We start from the raw sequence: 24,204 nt of genomic DNA, 5'->3' as shown, positions 1-24,204 counted from the left end.
CTATCGAGGACCACCCAATTCAAACACATTAAAACGGCTGGGCAGCCTCGTGCAACAAGCAGAATATGTATATAAAACAATTATAGTAAGACATGGTATGCCTAAAGCTATTCTTTCAGATCATGGAACCAATTTCACGTCGAAATTATTTCGTTATTTTTGTAAGAAATTAAAAATTGAACACAGACTAACAACTGCTTATAATCCAGCTAGCAACGGAGAAACAGAAAGTTTAATAGAACATTGAAAACAATGTTGAGAAAGAAATTAAAAGATGGAAAGCATACAAATTGGGAAGATATGCTGGATGATGTTTTATTTATTTATCGTAGTTCTGTCCATTCTTCGACACTGGACATTACTTATTGCACGGCAGAGATCCTAATATACCCATTAATGAATTCCTTGACGCTTACCCAAAAACATTTATCTCCACATCAGATTACGTAGGTAACTTAACAGAACGCTTGCGTTATAGTTTCCAACGCGTCCGTGAGGAGCGTGAAAAAGCAAAAAACCTTCAGAGGGAATAATATAATAAAAGAGCGAATGTAAAACAATATATGGTAGGAGATAGAGTATTATTAGATATAAGAGTAGTTAAAGAGGGCGATAGTAGGAAATTCGCGTCCAAATATAAAGGTACTTATAGAGTTGTAAAAGAATATTAAAATAATAAAGTTGACATAGCCGACAAATCATATATTTGTCAACGTACACACGTTAACCGTTCAAAACCCCTTTATGAAACAGTGCTATGAAAATATGAGCATTGTCCCCCTATCGAGACGCCTTCGAAGTTCGACAATCGATTCCGTAATCTATTTCGACCCAAACGATGGAAATTGCGGAACATATGGAGCAAAAAACCAGTGGATTGGCGGAGAAAAAGGCCCAGACGAAAAAGGCCCAGACGAAAAAGGCCCGCGAAAAAGGCCCAGACGAAAAAGGCCCATACGAAAAAGGCCCACTTTTTCCAAATTCAAAAGTGGGCCTTTTTCTCCATTGGACTGGGCCTTTTTCTCCGCTCAATTTCCATGTTCCTACAAACTTTATATTTGTTTCCAAAATTGTATTTCCCACCTCTATTCCGTGGAATCTGGAATGTACAAAGGTTGCTGAAACCGTGATATTCTATAAGGTTTGCAGAGATCAAACAATGCTAGCGTTTGTACGCTAGTTAATCTTTGATTATTTATTCGGTTGTAATCTAATTTCGGATTATATTAGTATTTATCTATTGCTTATATCCCGTTTCATAAGGTTCATTTTTCACAATTTTTGTTTTTTGAACAACTATCGCTTCTTGAAATGTAATAGAAGAAATACATGTTTTCCGCACATAGCCTTGTTCTGTCCACCCTCTTTGATCATTCCTCCCAACCCCCAGTCCATATCCCTTATCACTTCCCTTTGTCGATGCTTATGCCATAGGTAAAGACCACTTATTCATTGTGAATACGGAAACTGAATGAGTTCCGCGGGGCTTTTGTGGTTGCTGGAAACAAAGATATGTTACCACGAAGACTAGTTTGTTATTATTAACATTTGATAAATAATGTTTATAGGAACATTTAATAAATAATGTTTATAGGAATAATATTACAAACTTAAACTATCGTCTGAGGCAAGGACCAAAACAAAGACTATTGTAATTCAATATTGATTCTAATACCATTTATTCCTTATACGTTTTCAATTCTTTTAACAATTACAAAGAGCCCAATAAATATATTAAAATCATAACCTACTGCTATAAATGATTTTGTTCGTTCTTCGTGTCCTGTTTTCACCTTTTGCACATTTTCAAGCAGCTATTGATTACCTATAATTACACATCACATACTACATTGAGATATAAGGAAGCTTTACACTTTACGTTAACAAAACTACTAATAATGACAAATGAATTTTCTACCATGACGGACTTTTTTTTTATTATTTCAAAAAAACTATCACGACATAGCTGCATATGAAAGAATACAAGTTTAGCTGATCCATCAGTCAGTATCAGCCTTTCATGCGATAAATTTGCCTTTTTTCTTTAGTTTATTCACTTTATGGTCTTTCTTTTCAGTTTTCTTTTTCTTAATGTTGGCTTTTCTCCTTTTCTGTTGTTATTCCTTTCTCTTTTCCTTTTCTTCGATTCGTTCAGCGCAATTTTTGTTACTCTCTGATTTGATTTGATCTCGTTCATTAATTGATTTGGCAAGCAATTCCACATAGTCTTTTACCTATTGCAATACAGAAAGGTTAAAGGTTTTCAAGATCTTACAAATATTTTTGTCAAATTGAAAGTTTACCTGAAAACCTTCAGCTATTTGCAGAGCACCATTTCATGCCTGTTTCTCTTCAATGCTTCCTGTATTCTCAGCTTCAGCTTGGCCTACCAAGTTTTCATTTTCGCTTTGAGTTTTTTTTTTTAGCGTTGCCACTTCTGGATCTAAAGTGGGTTTTTTCAGAATGGGTGAGGAATTAGATAGTTCTCCAAAATCAAATTTGCTGGAAACTAGGCAGCCTTCACTGTTAAAAATTGGTGTTGGCAGTGTACTTGCTAGTCTTGGTTCAGGAATTTCTGTTTCGACAAACTCTGAAAGACCAGAGGCTGATAACACTGATGTTGCCTTGGTGGCTCGTGCAAGTTTGGCAATTCAGGACCTCTTCTTCTTAGTTTTCCTTTTTAATTTCTTCTTCATTTCATCTAACTTCCGTTTAGTTTGGTTTTTGTTTTCTTATCAGATAAATCCAGCTTTTTCCCTGAAAGTCAATGGAGTAAATTGGCCGGTCTGCCTTAAATGTAAAAATTAACACATACCTGGAAGTGTGAGAGCTTAGCTGTTAGACGTTCTTCCATTTTTTCAGGATTGTAAGCACAGTTCCTGGTGTCAATTTTTTAAAAAGAACTATTGTGGTGAACACCAGCCTGATTCCTATCAAGATCTTGAATTGTAGAAACACTTTGAGTTGGAATATTGGTCAATGAGCTAGAAATGAAAGGTCTTCAGAAGAGGGTTGCTTTTTAAGTGCGACGATGTCAACGGGCCCTCGCTTTTTATCAGGCTCTTGGTATTTTAGGTTCATTTCCTACAAAATTTGTTTAGACGACACTTTCAAGTTCTTGTTCCGTTTTTCCATAAACCAAAACTGCCTCTCATGTCATAATCTTTAAACTTTATTATATTTACCGTGGTCTCTCAAGATTATCGTGGATCACTCCATAGATCACACTATACGAACCTAACCTATTGTTATTTTCTTTAGGGAACGACATTTTCAAGCCAAATCTAGCTTCAGGACGCCTCCACTAGAGGGCAGTATAAGCAGATGGAAAGCATGAACAATAACAAAGTACCAAAATTTTGTTGATTTTGTAATAAAAAAATTAAAATTTTTTAAAAATTTCAATAGACAATCTTAAGAGTTTTTTTTTACTACGTTCGTTTTTTGTACTACCCTTCATACGATTATTTAGATACTTATTCTGCTTATACTGCCCTCAAGTGGAGGCGTCCTGAAGCTAGGTTTGGCTTGAAAATGTCGTTCTCTAAAGAAAATAACAATAGGCTAGGTTCGCCGACATTTCCAAGCCAAATCTAATATGCGAATTCCATTGATAGCTTTGCTGTTGTTGTCTGCTAGCATCAAAGCTAGTACCGAAAGAATTCGGTGAAACAAGGGAAAAGGCCGTTATTGCAACAAAATGTTTCGGTGCAACAAATTCTACCAAAAACTCCTTTTACCATAAAAGACGGCTAGCTGCTTTAAAGAGGTAAATTGAGTAAGATTGTTGATGCGGAATATATTATGCATTGTCATTCACATTCAATGTTTATTTTGTTTTCTAGGAGAAGACTTAAAAAAGTGACATCAAGGATATTTTGTTATGCGGGTTTATTGATTATTACCAGGATCCAAGCATAAACCAAAGCCAAACATAGGACTTGCTTAACCACTCAACAATATTACTGTGAAAGGATGCCAAATTATGAAAGCGGTATAACATTTTACTAACGAATACACCTTAGAATATCTTTACTTTGTTTTTGCATAATACCAGAGGATCATCCAAACCATCCACCTTTCTGATTTGAGGTCTTCAATGGATGAATGTAATTTAAACGAGTTTTCATATTGAGTCTGAAAAAGAAAGGTATGTGAAGGGTCAAAACCTAATTTTTAAAATGTTCATACATAGTGGTTTTCTTGAGCATGCAATAACAAAAATTGTGAGCATAACTTTGATATTGGATTCTAGGATGAATAGATGACTTCTATTGATTATGTTGCTGAACAGCTTCCTACAGATCCTGATAGCAATGATGTGGATATGCCAGCTGTGTCTAAAAAACACCACGAACCATGCTTCCAATCCTGAAGAAATGGAAGAACGTCTAACAGCTAAGCTCTCACACTCCCAGGTATATGTTAATTTTTACATTTAAGGCAGACCGGCCAGTTTATTCCATTGATTTTCAGGGAAAAAGCCGGATTTATGTGAAACGAAAACAAAAAAAAAACTAAACGAAAGTTAGATGAAATGAAGAAGAAATTAAAAAGGAAAAATAAGAAGAAGAGGTCCTGAATTGCCAAACTTGCACAAGCCACCATGGCAGCATCTGTGTCATCTACCTCAGGTCTTTCAGAGTTTAGCTAGTCTTCAGAGAAAAATTAAAACCAAAAGTGAAAATCTTGGTAGGCCAAGCTGAAGTTGAGAAGGCATGAAGCATTAAAGAGAAACAGGCATGAAATGGTGCTCTGCAATTAGCTGAAGGTTTTCAGGTAAACTTTCAATGCGACAAACACATTTGTAAGATCATCAAAACTTTTAACCTTGCTGTATTGCAATAGGTAAAGGACTGTGGAATTGCTTGACAAATAAATTAAGAAACGAGATAAAATCAAAGAAAAAGTAAAAAAAAATTGGGATGAACGCATCGAAGAAAGGGATAAGGAGAGAAAAGCCAACATTAAGAAAAAGAAAACTGAGAAGAAAGAACATAAAGTGAATAAATTAAAGAAAAACAGGCAAATGTATCATATGAAATACTGATACTGTCTCATGGATGAGCTAAACTCGTGTTCTATCATGTGTAAGCCATGTCGTGATAGTTTTTTATAACAATACACTGGCATGCTTCCTATGATCGGGGAAAATTTGAAGAAAAAAAATCTTAGATTCTTTTTAAAAGGAGTGTAAAAGTGTCTTCACTAATAAAAGACTAAAAAAAAAGCCCTTCATGGTAGAAAATAAACGTTGAATTTGTAATTGTTAGTAGCTTTGTTAACGTAAAGTGCAAAGCTTCCTTATATTTCACTGTAGTATGTGATGTGAATTAGGTAACCAATAGCTGCTTAATAATGTGCATAAAGGGGAAACAAGACGAAGAACGTAAAAAATCATTTATAATTGCTGGAAAAACGCGAGTGCTTACCAGAGACGTAGATGGTTCTCTCGGACTAAAGGTGAGGTTATTCTTTAACAAAAGCCATGCATTAACTATTTAAGTTTGACTCATAGATGTTCCTACGCAAATTGAATATTCCAGTTTTGCTCGAACTATTTATTGCTTTGCTGAAAAGCGCTCCAAGATAACAGTCAGCAGCCACCGCCTGGCATAGTTATAGCAGTTGATTATGATTTCAATATATTTATTTGGCTCTTTGTAATTGTGAAAAGAATTGAAAATGTTATAAGGTAATAAATGGTACGAGAATCAATATTGAATTATAATATACTTTTTTTTGTCCTTGCCTCAAACGATAGTTTAAGTTTATAGCATTATTCCTATAAAAATTATTCATCAAATGTTAATAATAATAAACTAGTCTTCGTGTTAACATATCTTTGTTCCCAGCAACCACAAAAGCCCCGCGGAACTCATTCAGTTTCCGTATTCACAACGAATCAGTGGTCTTTACCTATGGCATAAGTATCGACAAAGGGAAGTTATAAGGGAGATGGACTGGGGTTTTGGGAAATGATCAAAAAAGGTGCACAGAACAAGGCCAAGTGCGAAAAACATTTATTTCTTATATTATATTTGAAGAAGCGATAGTAGTTCAATAAACAAAAATTGTGAAAAATGAACTTTATTTAACGGGATATTAGCAATATATAAATACTAACATAATCCGAAATCACATTGCTACCTAATAAATAATCAAAGATTAAATAGCGTACATACACTAACATTGTTTGAGCTCGGCAAACCCTATAGAAGGTAACGGTTTCAGCAACCTTTGTACATTCCAACTTCCACGGAATAGGAAGTTGGAAATACATTTTGGAAACAAATATAAAGTTTGTAGGAACATGGAAATTGAGCGGAGAAAAAGGCCCAGTGTAATGGAGAAAAAGGCCCACTTTTAAATTTGGAAAAAAGTATGCCTTTTTCGTGTGGGCCTTTTTCGTATGGGCCTTTTTTGCGAGCCTTTTTCGTCTGGGCCTTTTTCGTCTGGGCCTTTTTCTCCGCCAATCTCCACAGGATGTCTCAATGGCGTCGAAAGACGACAGACCTAAATCGGATATGCCGACGTCTCTATGATATCCCCAAGACGAAGTGTGCTAGTAGGGAAGAAAACAAAACCCTGTTTTAAAATGCGGCACGAGTCTGATATTTCAGTCCATGAAATATGTGTAACGTCGCACGCAAGTAATGAAGTTGTATATGTGTTGGAACGAAATTTTGAATTCAGATAGTGGTATTGAATGATCAACCACTATAATACTCAGTGGTTTGTTTTTGGGCGTTTGTAGTTTTGCCCCATTGTCTTCTGGTCATTGTTCTCTTGTTTTTAAGCTTTTCGTTTTGTTTGTTTTTTTTTCCTCTTTTTTAATTATTCTTTTTTTATTATTAATGTTTTTTTTAGTTCAACATTGTGTTTCAACGGAATGACTCCTGTCTCTTTTGCTTTCAATTACTACACTTTCAGTTCAACAGCAAGTGGTGAAGGGAGCGCACGTGATAATACTTGTTGTTGACGAGTAACAGACTATCCCGAAAAGCCGAGAGGTTTTAAACGTGGGGGAAATGAATATTGAATTTGTCAACGATGGTTTTGAGCTATATGAAAACCCAAGTATTGCAAAGATCGAGGGCGATGAGGCGACTAAGCCGCATTCGGAATCGCCTTCTAATGGAACAAAAAGCCAAAACTTACCTTCGGATATGCTGGAGTGCGAAAATTGTCCTGTTTTTCTTTCGAAGCCATCGACGACTCTGTTAGTTGCAAATTCAGAGCCCGATATCCGGCATCAGGAAGAAAAAATCGAAAAAGTCAATGATGTGGGAAACGAAGGAGAGGAGCGCGGGGGATGGAGCAACAAGCTTGATTTCCTGTTCTCTTGCATAAGTGTCTCGGTAGGATTGGGCAACATTTGGCGTTTTCCTTATCTTTGTAAGTTTCAAAAAATGTTCACCGTTTCTGAAGCGTGTAGGTTTATAACAGCAATTCCGAATTTTTCATCTCAGGTTACAAAAATGGCGGGGGTATGTTTTTTTTTACTTTGCCTATAGGTTTTCATTTCTAGCATTTCAGGGTTGCTTAACGATTACTGCTCCAATATTTCATAGGAGCATTTCTGATAGCGTACTTTGTTGCCATGGTATTTTGTGGCATTCCGATATTCTACGCAGGTAATAATCGAAACCTATCGCCAACAAGTACTTCTTCATCATTACAATTTTAAAAAATTTTCAATTCGCTTTACAGAAGTTGCATTAGGACAATATTTAGGAGTTGGGGGTATTATTGGAAAAAGTAGTCTTATATATGTTTAAATGTATCCGCGCATTATTACATTATCACAGGTATGACATTTATTGGCCAATTAGTGCCTATTATGAAAGGTACAGTTGTTTTTCGTTGTTTATATTATAATGATTTGGCATATAAATTTCGCTGTAAAACGTTTTAATTGCACAGGTGTGGGTTTTGCAACCATGGTGAGTACGTTTGACAAATGTATCTACATGGTAATATCAATCGAAACATAATTTAGGTTGTGGTCGTACTGATCGACATTTATTACACCATTATCATCGCTTGGACCCTATTCTACTTGATTGCGTCGTTCAGCGCTTTACCTAGTCTTCCCTGGGCGGGTTGTGGTATGTACATCCTACAACGTTGTTGTCTGAAACAGTGACTCGTATGGCTAAATAGTCTATTTGCAGTATTTTACATTTCAGGTTATTGCAAATGTTATTAGTTTTTAATTTTTCAAGATCAATCTGTAATTTTTCTGTATAATTTTTAAATACTGTATGGATGTTCCAAATTAAAAATTTTTGCAATTTTCGTATTTCACTTAGATAATGCATGGAATACACCGAATTGTTACGTCCCGACTGACGTTGCGAATCTGACGTATGGGATCAGCCTTACCAACTCATCAGTGTCTGCAGTCGAAGAATTTTGGACGTAATACTACATCTAAAAATAAACGCTTCAAGTTGATATAAGTAATCACACCATCACATGTGCTTGTAGTGAGCGAGTTTTAGGTATCACAGATGGCATCGACAATTTGTCTTCTGTGCGTTGGGAACTGTTTGGAACGTTGGTATTGGCATGGATTCTTGTTTACTTCATCATCTGGAAGGGCTTAAATGAAAGCGGTTACGTAAGTTGTTTAAAATGAGATTCTCCTGTGTTTAAACCAAGTTTTAAACTAATATGAAATGTAATTATACACTGTAATATGCAGATAGTCTGGTTTACAGCCTTGTTTCCCTACGTTATACTTTTGGTGCTTCTTGTTCGAGCAGTTACGCTGGAAGGAGCGGAGATTGGATTGTTGTACTATATCACCCCGAAATGGTGAATTGTAATTATGAGGATATAATAATGGCATTAAGTAAAATAATTCGGCATTTCCAGGGATCTCTTGCTGACTGCTGGGCCTTGGATTGATGGTATAACAGGCTATTTTTGAATTTTGGAGTGCCCGTGGTATCATATTAGCCATTTGTTGTTACGTAGGCACAACCCAAATCTTCTTCGCCTATAGCATCGGGACCGGAGCCTTACCCGCACTAGGTTCATATAACACGTTTAAATATAACTGCTTCAGGTGAGAAATCTTTCGTAACATACAAAGCTTAAGATTTGAAAATTAAATGAAGATCAACGGTTCTGGTTGCTATGTTTGTAAGCCAAGTGAAGTAGCAAATTGGAGACTGATGGTCGTTTATGGTAGCCGGTGAAATAGGACTGAAACGAAATAGGACTGGAAAAAACGGACTGAAAATTTCCAGTCCTATTTCTACCGGAGAAATAAGACAGGGAGAAATAGGACTGACTTTTAAAAACTTTTAGGACAGTCCTATATCTCCATGGCATCAGTCCTATTTCTCCTCGGCATCAGCCGTATTTCTCCTTAGAAATAATCCTATTTCTTTTACCTTGTTCAAAGGGGAACGATGAGCCTCCAATCCGGTAGTCGATGTATTTCGTAAGAGCGCCGGCTTATATCCATTTCTCTTTTTTAAAAACCGATGGCGTTTACCCATTATTTAAATGGTTCACAAATTTTTTATCTCTTATCCTATTTTAATTTTAATTGCTAGGGAACATGAATTATTTTAAATCTAATAGAGTTCATTTAATAAAATACTATTAGAGCAAAATCAGAATATGTAAGAGCTGTATATAACGAAAGATGTATGAAATAGTAAAACATTAGTTCAATTGGAAAAGTTGGTTATGACCACATAATGTGCAATATAAGTAATAAATATTTCTGTACTATGTCTAATAGTATTTTGTTAAATGAACTATATTAAATACAATATACTTCATGTTCTCCTGTAATTTAAGTTAAAATAGGATAAGAAAAAAAAGTTTTGTGAACCATTTACCTAATGAGTTAACACCATCGGTTTTTTAAAAAGGGAAATGGATATAAGCCGGCGCTCTATCTCGGATTGGAGGCTCATCGTTCCCCTTGGAACAAGGTAAATGAAACAGGACTAATTCTAAGGAGAAATAGGACTGATGCCATAGAGAAATAGGACTGTCCTAAAAGTTTCTTAAAGTCAGTCCTATTTCTCCGGTAGAAATAGGATTGGAAATTATCAGTCCTACTTCTCCATTCCTATTTCGTTTCAGTCATATCTCACCGCCAATCTCGTTTATGTTGGAACGATCGCTAAAATAGAAATTGTATTGGAAATAGCGTTTTCTAATAGTCTGGACGGAAAAAATTGGGCGGAGGAATATTGTTAATACCGTGAAAGTTAGATGGCTAACCTAGACGCCTCCTGCTAGTTGCTCGACAACCATTCGGCGAAATAAAATTTGATGGTACCTTAAAGGCTACACAAGATTCAGCGTGCGCCTATAAAAATGTTTCCTCTGTACGAAGAAACACGAAGATGCTCTTTTTCACATGTATCAAAAACCGTAAAAATTTAAAACAAGAATTAAGAATGCAACTAAGAGCCATATTTCTGTCGTTGCTACACCTGAGAAAATCCGTTGCTCCCGAGAAATTTCACCATTTCCAGGTGCTAACTAGTAGTAAATACTTAGGGAATCGGCTCCTTTTCGGAAACTCATGGCGATCTTCTAAAGGGAACCATGTATTGTACAGAACTCCTGACATTGTATGCAGATTATAGATCCTCGGTACGAATTTTTGCTCCTGCTTTCGTGAACAAAAATCCCCCATCTCTGGGAAATTTCAGATGATCATTTAAGATGAAATCCTGAAAATGTGGGTACCATATACTTAATCCCGGAGCAGGCAGCCCTGCCAATAGGCCTATCTCGCGTTAAGATAATGTAGTGGCAATCGTGCATTTGTTTGTTCGTTTGTTTTTGTTATTATTTTAATAGTTGGCTTACACATTGTTGGATAATGTCTTCCCATATACAGGGACGCCATGATAACTTGCCTAGTGAACACGGTGACATGTTTGATTGCAGGAATCGTTACGGTATTTGTGTAGTCCTCGTTGTAATTAAACGCCCATCTTAATTGTTTATCCAATATTGACACCATAAAAAGTTTGCAATTCTTGGAACAATTGCGCATGCTACCAATGCCAGTATTGATTCGGTGGTGAATTCCGGGCCTGGCCTTGTTTTTATTACATATCCAGAAGTAGTTCTACGCCTTCCAGGAGCGCCAGCCTGGGCAGTACTTTTCTTTATTATGCTTGCGGTGAGTTCTGTGACCCTACCAGTGCCAATCAATTAACCGAAAGTGATGTCATTCAAATTTTGATCCAAATTTTATTGAATAGATTTTAGGAATCGATTCAGAATTTTGTAATGTCGAATCTTTCGTTACTGGACTTAGCGACAACTGGCCGGAAAAATTACGAAAAAATAGAAAATTCTTCACGTTTTTGTGTGTGTTAATGATGTTTCTTCTGGATATTCCCATGATAACTCAGGTTTGACAAAAACATGGAACAGCCAAGGTGCCACAGCACTGCGTGAGAGAACGTGTTATATTGTATTTCTTTATACATTTTAGGGTGGTGTTTACATATTTCAGTTGATGGACTATTATTCGGCCAGCGGGATGTCTATGCTGTTCCTTGTATTTTTCCAAACAATTTCTATAGCATGGATATTTGGCACTAGCCGCTTCTGCGACTGCATTGAACAGATGTCCGGTAGCAAACCGTCTTGGTTCTTCTACGTTTGCTGGTCTTTCTTTGGCCCCCTTGTTATGGCAGTATGAGATCTTATTCGTATGCGACTGCTTCTGAAATTACTAAAAATTTATCCCATTTTTTTTAAAGAGTGTATTTTTATTTTACGTCATCCAATATATCCCAGTAACATACGGTGAAAACTACCAATACCCTTGGTGGGCTGAAGCCATTGGAATCACCATCAGCTTGTCTTCCATGTTATGGATTCCTGGTTATGCTGTCTACTACATCGTAACGACTCCGGGAGCGCTAAGAGAAGTTGTTTCAAATTTAATCCTAATGCCACTTAATGTTTCTAATGCATGTTTTGCATTCAAGGTATTGGCTAAAGGGGTTACGCCTGTTTGCAAGCCCAGAAGTGGAGCTCCACCATTACCACCTACCGCGGGCGTAGCCAAAAAACTTAGTGATGTTTTATAGTGTGTCATACGTCCTAAGTTCACATAGCCAGCTTCAAACTGCTTCCCCTGGAGCCGTATGTCATACCGAAATATAACAAAAGCGTTGGCATGATATCAGGTAGGCGACGTAAGTGACGATGAAGGTATTCAACAGTGTAATCTACATAAGAATGGAAAGTAAGCGAACTAAGCTATTTTTTGAGTACGCAAAATGTAATAGGCTATCCTTAGGTACTGTTTCACAAATTTGGCGTAATTTTTGAGCCCAAACCGAGTATTCTAGTATTATATACTTAGACGTGAAATAGTTTTTAAAAGTTCTGTCGTTTAAACTGTAAAATCCCTAATAATAGCTCATACACAAAATACACAATTGAACTCTCAGAACTTTATTGAATTGGACTGAAATTTTATGAGAGATTTTATACTAACAAATTTTTTTGTGAGCAATAGGTTCATTGGTTCCGACACATTTTCCAAATTAATTTACGGTACGTACACCCGGTTCAAAATTTTCAACACACATTTGATCGTAGTAAATCATGAATTTCCACAGCAGTTTTTGTGTTCGTCTGTTTATTTGTTTCACAGTATAGTCATACGTATGTTAGAAGAACGTATGTTAAGAAGCCATGTATTAGGAAGTGCGTGGCTGCAACCCATAAGGCACGCAATTTCTTACACAAAAAGTATTCAATAAAACTGATGTACAGTATATTTTTTCTTTCTCTGTCGTTAAAATTTCTGCTGAATAATGTGAATTTTTCAGGAAAAATGGGGAAGTAATGAAAAATGTAAATAAAAACCAACGTTACTTTAATCTTAAAAAAATATATCAAAATTGCCTTTTTTTATTTAAAAACCTTGTTGAGAATACAAAAGATGGAAGCCCCTGACACATTAGATCTATAGTCCCCTAAAACAAAGATCGGCAAAATCGGGGTAGAAAACTATCTAATATAGGCCCAAAACAGCATCTTAACCTCTCTTACTATTTTACGGAATTTCTATGCTCGCTCAGAAGACGGAATTTTTAATTCAGAGAACTTTGTATGATGTACTAGGGGGGGATTTTTTTTCTCTCTTCTGGGTTATGGGAAAATTTCACAGAAATCAACTGGCTAATGAAAATTTCGAGAATACGGTCTTATTCACGGCTTCAGCACGGAGGTACAACACTGTCGCCTCAGTGGCATATCCTTACATCCTTGGTCCTGCTGAAATGAATTTTCTACTTATCGGTTTAGGGCAGATAGCTTTTTTTTTTTGTATATATAAATTTTTATTTGATGTTTATTGCAGGACACAAAACGTTAGCAAGTCAAATCTTGGATCGTTCATTTTTAACTTGACCTCGTCGGCCTCACTTCTATTTCATAACCTTTATTTAACCACATGCCTCTACAATTTTATTTAGTGGTATTTGTTATATTAGAATCGACTATCTTAACAAGAAGTTAAATACAATAGTTCGTCACAATTTAGCATTGTCACTATCAACCAACAAGACGGTGGAATTACCCATACTACCATGCAATTGATCATCCGCAAATGATGATAATGGTTGGAATTGATCCTCGATAACATGTTGCGTTCCCTCCTGTGCTGCTAATTTACATCGAACCTTTAATGCGGGTGTAATTCCTTTGGTTAACACCTAAATTGAGGCGATGGAGGCGTATTAAAAGAATTTAGAAGTATCACAATGATATTCAAAACATGGCTTTTTCGTAAAAACGACGACACCAGTAGTCGTTACCTCGCGTAAAGTTCCTGGTGTGAAAAGTACATAGTAAACTGCATAGAGCGGTATCCACAGCATAGAGGACAGCGATATACAAATCCCTAAAATTTCCGCCCATTTTGGATACTGGTAACCATTTCCGTACGTTACTGGCACGTATTGTACAATGGAAAATATAAATATGGACTGCAAGATGCAAGTTTATGTTAGAACAGCACGTTCTAAATGAGGGGCTTTGTAACATAATTCGCATTACCAGCATAACGATAGGTGCCAGAAACACCCAAGAGATGTATAAAAACCATGAAGGTCTCTGGCCAAGCATTTGTTCGATGCATTGGCAAAATTGTTTGCCTCCAAAAATCCAGTTGATGGAAATCGTTTGGAAGAACACTAAGAACAACATGGACATTCCACTTGCAGAATAATAGTCCATCACTTGAAATAGGTATACGCCTCCCTATTTCATTTATTATTTACTGTTATTATAAATATATTGTGCCACAAACAATCCAATGAAAAGTAAATGTTCGTTAAAATTTTAATGCCCATAAATTTTTCTAACTCATCTGTGTAAAAAAGCCGTACGCTTACCTCAGTTATCATTGGTAGAGAAAGCAAAAAGATGACAACTATAGTAGAAACCACAAATAGTCTTCTATACTTCCGCAATTGTTTTGGCCAATTATCAACGATCCCAGTGACGAAAGCCTCAATCATGCAAAATTCACTTATAACAAATGACTAGTTATTACGTAGTTAAACAATGCAGTCAAGTTAACCGAATTACCTACCTATCAATCCCTAAGATCTACATAGATAGAAAAAAAAGTAAAACAATTTATTAAAACATTAAAGCTCACATTTTGTTTTAATGGTTTTATAACGTATAGTAATATACACTATATGCTTACCACAAGCATTATGAAGAACAATATGGCCCAAATTGCAGCTCCAGGGAGTCGTAAAACAACTTCAGGATAGGTAATAAAAACTAGACCAGGTCCGGATGAAACGACCGATTCAATTGACGAGTTGGTTGAGGAAGCGATATTACCCATTATTGAAAACTGTGCTTGACAGTTATGATTCAAGCAATCAAATTTTCAATTAATCATTTAGCAGAATTCAATAGTGTACGACAAAACATCATTACCGTAACAACACCGGCAATTAAGCAGGTTAGGGTATTTACAACGCACGTAATAACCGCGTCTCTATTGCAAGAAGGGTTTCTGTGGTCACGCAGTGGCTCGAAAGTGAATCATTTACTTTTACTTACCGATAGCAATTGTGCTTGAATTTATTGTACGAGCCCAACGCTGGTAAAGCTCCAGTTCCAATACTGTAGGCGAAAAATATCTGGGTCGCGCCATCAATCCAGGGTCCAGATGTAAGTAAGAGATCCCTTGGACAAAAACGAAATAAAATAGATTACGCTTTCGGTGTTATCTTCATGTGACGGAATACGTAGGCTAGTTGTTTCACTTTTACCATTTTGGAGTTATGTAGTACAGGAGTCCTTCGCTGGCTCCGTCTAATGTAACTGCTCTTATGACCAACACGAGTAGGATGACGTAGGGGAACAAGGCTGTAAACCATATAATCTAATCCGAAGAGGTATTATAATGGCTCGTACCCTCATGAAAAAAAAAGATTCTATTATGTTTACATATCCACTTTGATTGATTCCTTTCCATATAATAAAGTAGACTAATATCCAAGTAAGAATGAGGACACCAAAAAGCTCCCATCGCATTGAACCAGCTGTAGAAATTACCGTTAAAAGTTTAAAGCTATTAATACCAAAAGCGGTTTTTATACTTAAACAAGAAACCATATCTAACCGTTATCTATGCCATCGGTGATTCCCAATACTCGTCGACTAAAATAGTTGTTTTATTATTAGGACATTCTGATAATCACTACATATCGTACCTCCAAAATTCTTCTACCGCCGAGACTGATCCGTTGTGTAAGACACTTATATTGGATGTTGGTAAAAAGCAATTGATTGTGTTCCATGGGTTCCCTGGAGTAGTGGAAACGCATTTTTAAAAGTCATTTTAAAAATTAGTGTTAGTGGACCGTTTAAAATAAAAAATAAGAGGTCATTGTTCATTTTGTACCGCAAGATTGCCATGGGAGACCTGGAAGAGCGGTAAATGAGGCAATCAGATAAAACAAAGTCCATGCAATGATGATGGAGTAGTAGATATCGATCAAAAACACAACGGTCTTGCGTATGCGTAAAATAATTCATCGGGAAAAAAAATTTATGAAAAATTATAAGGAAGGCTTTTTTACGCAGCTATATTTACCATGGTAGCGTATCCAACACCTACGATAAAACAGGATTTAGTAACGGAATAAAGCGGTGATTACAAAAAACTATGGCACTGAAATGTACACCTTTCATAATTGGTACCAGTTCAGCGATCAACGTCATGCCTCCAACCCCCAAATACTGTCCAATAGCTACTTCTTGATAAAAAATAGGAATACCGCAAAAAATCTAAAAACATTTCTTTGTTAGCTAAATTGTTTGATAAGGATGCCACGGAATGTTGTTACCATGGCAGTGAAGTAGGTGACCAAAAAAGTTCCTGGTTGTAGTCGAAACAAAAATCAACCATTAAATAAAATCCATAACAAATAAATATTAAACGAAAGTAGAAAAAGTACGGACAAAGGCAAAATCGTTGCCGCCTTACCACCGCCATTTTTGAAACACAGGTACGGAAATCTCCATATGTTTCCTAATCCAACTGATACACTTATGCACGAAAACAGAAAATCCCATTCATTGCTCCATCCTCCTCTTTCTTGTTCTTCGGTGTTCAACTTCTTTAGTGAATCGTCCATAGTAGTAAGATCGTTAGTTGTTTTCACGCTAGTTAGTGCCGCTTCTGCTGCGCTAGGATGTTCTTCGATTTCTGTTTTTTCTATTTTTTTGTCCTCAACATTGCAGTCTAGGTCAAAATTTGTGCCTCGAATATTTTCTTTCTCTATATTTCCACTCTTAATGTCGTGGGATAGTGAAAGACATCCATGCTGCTTTGGATGAGAAAGTGATTTTATTTTAAAATCCGACCCTTCACGCCCTTCATTTTGTCTGCTTGCATTCTGCAATTCCGAAGTAGATTGGTTAAATAGTTCGTTGTTTTGGACCTGAATTATATCCTGTTTATCATCAATAGCCAAACCTTTGCTTGTTTGACAAAAATTGGTCTCGCATTCTAAATTTGGCTCCGTAGCTTCCGAGTTACTCACTTGGCTTTCCATTTTAGACGTAAAATGGTTCGTTTCCAGCAAATCAGCTTGTTGATTGAATTCTTCACCTGTAGCGATCACTTTAAACGACAGATGAAGCTCAGGTTCTCTTTCTGGCTGATCTAGTTCAATATCACAACATCCTTTAGTTTCAGGAAAATCCATTGCAGTCCTGCAGATGTTATGTCAAAGACTTCTCTCCAGCAGGAATCTATGTAAAAAAAAGGAATTTTCTAGTACGGCAGAACGACATAAGAGAAGGGGACACTGCGTCTATTATCCCTCACTGGCGACCTCAGTCTGTTCGAGCTTGTTGGTGCACGCCGATATTGCCCTGCCAGCCTACCACCGAATATACATATGTAAGACTTTGAACAGCGTAAGTTGCGGTCAATCCAGAAAAGGCGTTTTACACTTATCTAATATCGATGCACAGGTAGCTTCTAGCTAGATACCTAGAACTAGAAAATTTAAATAATAAATAGGTTATTGGTCTTTACCCTGAAAAGAATTCAGCTATATTGTTTAATTTGTATTTGTTTCTTAACAATGGATTTGTATTGTTTGATCAGAATGATATCATTTTCTCATTGTATTGCGCCGTGCAGTGCATAATGTTCTTTGTGATATACGGTTTTGCTTTTGAAATTGTATTCAATTTATTACAGCAATGAATCATTCATAAACGTCGTCTTGTAGCATTGTTTTGTTTAGCATTGAGCAATGGGGTTATCTAGTGAGAACAATATTGAGCTGGGAGGGGATGACGAAACCAATTTTCAAAAGCAGTCGTACTGTTGTTTTGGCATTACAGAACCGAATTAAGCGGGGTCGATACCTAATAGCATGCCAAAGATAGAACTTTTTTGGTTTCACGTAAGTAGTAGTACAGGGTAGTGATAAATAAGGATGCCAACGGCTCACATGAACCGACAATTTTTCCCATTGTACCATACCTAGACAAACAAAAAAATTGCAAAAACAGATTTTAAAAAATGAAATAAAAAAATTGTAAAACAACAAAACAAAATACACAAACCCATACACAAGAAAAAAAAAAAAAAAAAAAATGGAAACCGAACCGAACCGTCCAGAAAGAACAACAATGCGATTCCGTTTCGCATTGTTTTGATAGATTTTTTATGTGGTTGGGGTTAAATAATATGCACGTAGGTAATTGTCACTTGCTGAGCAGTGTTTTAGGTTAAACTTTTGCAACTTCAATGGTAGATTAACAAAATGAAGATGTCTAGTTATTTAATTGTTGCAACAAGAATGTACACAAAATTAAGTTTTTTGAAATTCCTTTATTGGTTAATTTTTTTTCGTTCCAGACATTGAATCTTTCGTGTTTCATTACTCAATTGCAATGGTCTATATTAATGCAGTGGTCTATACATAATAGAGTCAATTTTTTATGCTACACTGTAAAAAAATAGGCGTCCCAAAATGAGGCAGGGAAAATTTCCTATTCTCGATTCCGCCGATTAGGATTATATTTCATTTTAGGTAATGGCTCCCTAAAACCGCTAGATAGAATTAACAATTTTTAAGTACTTTCGTTTACTAAACTTAGGTTGATTTTAAAACTCCTTTTGTTTTTTTATAGGACTTGAATCACAAGAATTGAAATTAGCAGGCTCATGTTTTAACACTGGACAATTTCAAGTGTTCATTATGAATAATTTTCCATTATGCCAGGATAAGATGCATAGGGTAACTGAAATTTTTTGGACAGAATTGGATACATTTGCAAAAGTATGAATTTGTAAGCTAATTATTTTATCGGTTTATATTGATTTCGTAAAGTTTAACTGACATACTTGTTTGGATATATGGTATATCAGCTGCTAAACAAATTCGACACCCCAAAAATTCCAAAAGTGGTTCTTGTGGTGTGTGAATGAAGGTTTTAAGTTTTTATATATATGTGTCAACAAAATAGGTAGAACACACCTGCATGCTCTGATAAAGAAGCTGCATAATATTTGGCACGACTAAAAGACGTTCTATATAATCGCCTAGACCTTCTGTTAGTCCGGACAAGAGATCAAGTACAGCAATCATGAAGTCCTTGTCAGTTGCTTAAAACTGATCGGATTGCTGCATACTAGCCTGTTTATTTATTGAAAAAATAATAATTGTTAAGGTAGTATTATTACTGTAAGAATTAGTTGCTGAGACTAATGCACGTACAATGTGCTGATTTAGTGTCTGCTACACTAAACGTAGCGGCGAAATACTTGTTCGCGGTAGGGCAGAAATCCAGACCGCAATGCTGTTGCTACACTGGATGAACACTAAAATGAGACAGAGAAAGTAGAGATTTTCAATGAGAAGACAATTAGACAGCAATGCGGTACTTCAAGTAATGGAAACAGATCCTTGTCTTCGTCCTTTAGCACGTCCCACTTCGCGATTAGGGGTGGCGTTCGGAGATTGATGTAGTCAAGCTTGTTTAAATGGTGGCCCCACAGAGTCTGCTATAGCGTGCCGATAGCGCCGTAAAGAATGGCATGTACTCTTTTGGGCGAGTTACGAAGCCATACTTGACTCGAGTAACTACTTGCAAGGACTTCATGATTGCAGTACTTGATCTCTTGTACGGACTAACAGAAGGTATAGGCGGTTATATTGAACGTCTTTTAGTCGTGTCAAATATTATGCAACTTCTTTATCAGAGCATGCAGGTGTGTTCTACCTATTTTGTTGACATATATATAAAAAATTAAACTCTTCATTCGCACACCACAAGGATCCCATGCCTGAGTTTGCCAGCCGTTTGCTTTGTTGGTTGATTGATAAAAGCTGGGTTTCAACGTGTTCTATCATGGTTGTGTATGTTAAAAATTGAGTAAGATTTGATGAGATAAATATATCACAATGTACAATGTGTAATGTAATGTGTTTAACATTTTGTCATGTCATTTGCCGTGATCTAATTTTTAATAAAATAATTTTTTTCAACGAGAGTTCAATTTTATAACGGACATTTTTACGTATGGTCATCTTTAACAAAGCCTTTTCATGTTGAATCCAAATCTAAAAGGCCTTTCCGAAAACGATTTAAAACATGGTCTAAATTCTTTTTTATTTTTTAACTACGTTTATTTAGAAAAGAGAAAATATATTTGAAACTCTTCTTTGCTGTTGTAGGGACGTCCTCAGGATCTTGTCTTGGCACATCCATCGGGCTTCAAATTCTAATAGCCGACGGACATCCATGGAACAACCGTTATGGGGGCAAGATATCTAACGGATGTTCCGATCACAGTCGGACATCCGACGGCAGAGATGTGCTATGTGGGTTGTTGTTATACTTCTACTCATCAGTAACGTAACGTTCGGTAGCTCTAGCATACAGCTATAGCCACACTCTATTAATCAAGCTTTTGCTTTTAAACTTCAAATTTACTATAACTTAGTTACAAATAAAAAACAAAACAAAAACACTAGAAAAATGAAGTAAAATTGGAATACACAGAAAACCAAATTAATTGTTTTTATTCGGAAGCCTCTGAAAAAGTGGAGAATGAACAGCACCTGTGATCTCTTCTCCTCGCCTTTCTCTGCCCTTACCATAAATTCCTTGTTTTTTCAGAATCCATTCACCGGTAACTACAACACTGCACATATCTTCATAAGAAATATTCTCACAGAACTCAGATTTTCTTTTTAAAAGTCTCCTCTTTATACTGCTTTTTTCTTCACGTGATGAATTGAAATGGAGTAAAATGGTATGGTCAATTTCATTAGGTGGTTCTATTATAGGCTTTCTTTCCAGATCTTCGTCTACGACATCTACAAATGTATACATTCTATAAAAGAAAAATTGGCATTCAATGAAAGCTCTTCAGACCTTGTAGCAAAAATATACTTAGAGATTAGGTCATCTAATTGTTGGGTGTAGCAAGATTCAGTTTCAAAAAGAGGCAGAACGTTTTCTGGAAATTTCAATGATTCTTCATCAGACTTTCGTTTTTTTCCCATCCTAAAAAATTTAATCTAAAAGAGAAATGCAGTTTTTTTAGAGCATAAGAACAAATACAACAAACATCTTACTGGAATTTGTTCGCTAGCAGAAGTACTCAAATTATTTTTATTTATGGCGATTTCCAATGGGTGCCCTAGAGTTGACCTAGGGCTATTTTTTGCCCTAAGTATGTTCCAATGGACTGACGGGGCAACTTTTTTTCAGAGCAACTCTGGGTTCTTGTGTTCCAATGGCTGCCCTAAATTTTTAGAGTTGCCCTAAAACTGCCCTTTCGGGCGCTCGCAAAAACTGACTTTTTTTTTCAGTTTTTCAAACCCTGAACGGGGCACTTCCTAGCAGACGAATTTTTTATTTTTTTGCAGACGAATTCTTTGTTGTTTCTTGTTTGTGCTGTATTGTTGTTTTACATAACTTGCTTTATAGTGAGGAGACTTACTACAAGGAGTGTCCCGATTCAAAAAATGAGGATGGATTAAGGGTCCTACATCAGGTAAAGTATTTTTCATTGAATAGAATTTTTAAAAATTTGGTAAGTTGCAGTAGCGATTCGGGAACGATCTTGGCTCAAGATGATGGTTCACTGGATATTTGGAAGACGTGGCGATGCAATACCCTTGTCAATGACAATAGTACAATCAGATTCATAATTATCATCTTCCTTATTTCATGTGATCATTTTCATTTATTTCACAGCCTCCATATTCAAGGGCAGCAATATTGTTGTGCTTGCTGTCAAGCCAAACTTATTCCCTGATGTTAGGGATTTGAACAAATGTAATGGACCAGAAAATCAGTTAGTGTTGTCTGTAATGGACGGGATCACTATTGAAGAACTTGAAAAGGTAATAGAACACTGCTGGAAAATTAAAACCTTGATCTTATATTTTTTGTGCACGCAGGGGATTTTTTCACAAGGTGCTAATCTTAAAGCCATAATTCACGTGATGCCCAATACTCCTGCTTTGGTGGGTGCTGGTTGTGCAGCTATTTCATGCCATCTATATCATTCAATATTTGACTACTAAATTCTTTTTAATTTTAGTGTACTGTCTCAAGGAGCATGCATCTTCCAAGCATGCTGATGCAACCATCAAAATCTTAGCAAGTGTGGGAATTTGTTGTCAGGTGACCGAGTGTCACATGGACGCTTATACTGGATTGTGCTTGAGCGCGCCAGCATATGTAAGTGAACAGTAATGTCCTCTTTTTCTTTTAAAGCAAGAAATGCAGTATAGTAACGCAAAAGGCAACCGCCGTCGTTAAGATTCTCATCAGACTCGATTTAAAAGGAGCCCACTCGTTTTAATTGTTTTCCCGTCTCGACATGATTAGGTCTATATGGCGATTGAGGCCCTCTCCGACGGAGCCGTAAACATGGGAATCCCTCGACAATGACCTACCGTACCTGTTACCGCGCACTGTACCGCGCAAACGGTTTATGGATCGGCCGAAATGGTCCTCGATACCAAGCGTCATCCTGGATCGTTGAGAGATGACGGTACCTACATTTAAAAAAAAAATATGCTTCATGGTTTCCTAAAATTTTTCCTTTTTCTTTTCCCAATAAAATGATGTATGAAAAAGTGTGCTCGCCTGGAGGGACTACTATTTCTGGCGTCCATGCCCTGGAGAAGGGAGGATTCAGGAACGTCGAGACATGGATCTTCTCAATGCGCTTATCTAAAGATACCAAATTATTTCGTCTATACTGATCTTTTTCTTCCTCCATGTCTAGGGGTGCATTGATCGATGCCGTCGAGACGGGGACCAAACGGGCTCAAGAACGAAGCGTTCACAAATAAGAGGATCCATGATCTGACCACAGCTGTTGCTTCCACCTAGTGATTGTTAAGCTTTCAAAATGATTATAATTTGTTATACAACATAGAAAAATCAAAAACATATTTGCTGTTTTCGTTTGATGAAATTGTTAGAGAAACAATAAATGTGTTTACAACTTTAAGTATATTAATAAACACGATTTTTTTTGCTATAGTTTAAAATTCTTTTCCATTAAAGTAATTCATATGGGAAACACATCTCTATAGTATCATTAAATGATGTAGAAATTTCACTCACTGTGAGATACATCGTTGGCATCCAAACAATAACACAAACAGCAAGTCTCTGCCTTTTGGGACATAGTTGCTAAGCCTGCATTACACGATGAGCACACAAAACTTGAAAATTTTAAAAGGACAATATTTGTTTTCTTTATTATTACAAGTACAAATAATCGGAAACTTCCTAAGAGATTCTAATTGAATAAAAAATATATCGTCGGAAGACGATAAACTTTCCACAATTATTAGCATAAACAAATCTACAACCATTCCACACAAAAACTACAACCTACACTTTCAACACCTGACATTTTTTGTTTACAAATATGCGTTACAAGAGCATCTGCTTGCACCAAGACAAAAAAGTATTCCAATGGACTCAAAACCTGGCAATGCCCTGGTTTGAGTTGGTTTTTTGCCAGGTTTTGAGTCCATTGGAATACATTTTCACACGAACGTGAAAAACTTTCAGCCTATTATGGCAATCCGTCAGGCTAGTAGCGAGGCAATATGTAGTAAGGGAGAGCGGACCCAAACTGGACACGTACCAATTTGGACAACCGCAATAACTCGAAGGGATATTAATAAAATGAAATTTAAAAATTAGTGTGTGATGGGAAATTCCATTCCACACTTAGGGCAAAAATTTCAAAAACATACTACAAATATTCGTGTAGTTATCTAAAAAATAGAAAATACAGCCCTTTTTCTGATCTTTTTCGCTTCTACAATTTTTCATATCACGTGTAAACCCCTTAATGCAAAATATCTTTGGTTATACTAAAAAAAAGCTAATTCTTCCCTTTTCAATTCCCTGGCTTGTTTTAATTTTTAGAATAAGTAGTTTAATAATTATAAGCGTTTTAAAAAATGTCATTCTGGTGGGAGATACTGGACACAGTTTTGGGGGTGAAATCGGACACAAACGATATTTCTGGGGCGGGGCTTAGGTTGCTTAGTTACGGGAAAAAGCCGTAAACAAAGGCAGCAACAAGAGAGTTTCGAAGTGTCGTCTGCTATCTTCTACTGCTAATGGCAATCGATAATAAATAAATCG

General features: G+C 36.4%; 2 protein-coding genes and 5 long non-coding RNA genes across 11 annotated transcripts; 4 read left to right on the top strand and 3 right to left on the bottom strand.

The window, feature by feature from the left end:
• Positions 1-1,910: 1,910 nt before the first annotated feature.
• LOC130689313 (uncharacterized) lies at positions 1,911-3,278 on the bottom strand. 2 transcript variants are annotated; one of them, XR_009000698.1, is made up of 4 exons: positions 3,186-3,278; positions 2,816-3,084; positions 2,304-2,757; positions 1,911-2,234 (listed from the first exon to the last, which is right to left on the bottom strand). It is a non-coding gene; the product is annotated as an uncharacterized LOC130689313 (long non-coding RNA). The 2 variants fall into 2 exon arrangements; XR_009000697.1 differs by having other exon boundaries at positions 2,816-3,270.
• Positions 3,279-3,533: 255 nt separating this feature from the next.
• Positions 3,534-4,155, top strand: LOC130689317 (uncharacterized). The gene is made up of 3 exons (XR_009000704.2): positions 3,534-3,769; positions 3,846-3,994; positions 4,058-4,155. It is a non-coding gene; the product is annotated as an uncharacterized LOC130689317 (long non-coding RNA).
• Positions 4,156-4,261: 106 nt separating this feature from the next.
• LOC130689316 (uncharacterized) lies at positions 4,262-5,157 on the top strand. The gene is made up of 3 exons (XR_009000703.1): positions 4,262-4,418; positions 4,477-4,779; positions 4,849-5,157. It is a non-coding gene; the product is annotated as an uncharacterized LOC130689316 (long non-coding RNA).
• Positions 5,158-6,955: 1,798 nt separating this feature from the next.
• On the top strand, positions 6,956-12,431 carry LOC130689311 (sodium- and chloride-dependent GABA transporter 1-like). The gene is made up of 18 exons (XM_057512319.2): positions 6,956-7,398; positions 7,473-7,490; positions 7,575-7,637; positions 7,714-7,746; positions 7,812-7,850; positions 7,927-7,946; positions 8,003-8,111; positions 8,316-8,424; positions 8,494-8,626; positions 8,711-8,823; positions 8,884-8,918; positions 8,986-9,076; positions 10,883-10,943; positions 11,015-11,170; positions 11,253-11,405; positions 11,489-11,692; positions 11,760-11,930; positions 11,991-12,431. Exons 1-18 carry the CDS (start codon positions 7,032-7,034, stop codon positions 12,090-12,092), a joined length of 1,977 nt encoding a protein of 658 aa, XP_057368302.1. The 5' UTR covers positions 6,956-7,031; the 3' UTR covers positions 12,093-12,431.
• A 1,009-nt stretch (positions 12,432-13,440) lies between these two features.
• LOC130689310 (sodium- and chloride-dependent GABA transporter 1-like) lies at positions 13,441-17,435 on the bottom strand. 2 transcript variants are annotated; one of them, XM_057512318.2, is made up of 17 exons: positions 16,532-17,435; positions 16,392-16,423; positions 16,230-16,332; positions 16,139-16,158; positions 15,947-16,055; positions 15,756-15,849; positions 15,665-15,702; positions 15,490-15,584; positions 15,312-15,424; positions 15,100-15,225; positions 14,974-15,034; positions 14,732-14,887; positions 14,612-14,628; positions 14,412-14,547; positions 14,074-14,277; positions 13,833-14,003; positions 13,441-13,730 (listed from the first exon to the last, which is right to left on the bottom strand). In XM_057512318.2, exons 1-17 carry the CDS (start codon positions 17,253-17,255, stop codon positions 13,548-13,550), a joined length of 2,382 nt encoding a protein of 793 aa, XP_057368301.1. In that variant the 5' UTR covers positions 17,256-17,435; the 3' UTR covers positions 13,441-13,547. The 2 variants fall into 2 exon arrangements, with proteins under 2 accessions (XP_057368301.1, XP_059353097.1); XM_059497114.1 differs by lacking the exon at positions 16,139-16,158 and having other exon boundaries at positions 16,210-16,332.
• Positions 17,436-20,567: 3,132 nt separating this feature from the next.
• LOC130689312 (uncharacterized) lies at positions 20,568-21,281 on the bottom strand. The gene is made up of 3 exons (XR_009000696.2): positions 21,153-21,281; positions 20,968-21,095; positions 20,568-20,908 (listed from the first exon to the last, which is right to left on the bottom strand). It is a non-coding gene; the product is annotated as an uncharacterized LOC130689312 (long non-coding RNA).
• A 183-nt stretch (positions 21,282-21,464) lies between these two features.
• On the top strand, positions 21,465-23,001 carry LOC130689314 (uncharacterized). Of its 3 annotated transcripts, none has more exons than XR_009000701.1 (7): positions 21,465-21,574; positions 21,628-21,713; positions 21,778-21,926; positions 21,984-22,049; positions 22,127-22,266; positions 22,417-22,582; positions 22,669-23,001. It is a non-coding gene; the product is annotated as an uncharacterized LOC130689314 (long non-coding RNA). The 3 variants fall into 3 exon arrangements; XR_009000700.1 differs by having other exon boundaries at positions 21,485-21,574; positions 21,625-21,713; XR_009000699.2 differs by having other exon boundaries at positions 21,481-21,713.
• The last annotated feature ends 1,203 nt before the right edge of the window (positions 23,002-24,204 follow it).

Source organism: Daphnia carinata, chromosome 10, assembly GCF_022539665.2.
Source record: "Daphnia carinata strain CSIRO-1 chromosome 10, CSIRO_AGI_Dcar_HiC_V3, whole genome shotgun sequence".
In the NCBI taxonomy this organism is placed as follows: domain Eukaryota; kingdom Metazoa; phylum Arthropoda; class Branchiopoda; order Diplostraca; family Daphniidae; genus Daphnia; species Daphnia carinata.
Note: the sequence above shows the minus strand (reverse complement) of the source record. Positions and strands in the feature narration are given on the sequence as shown.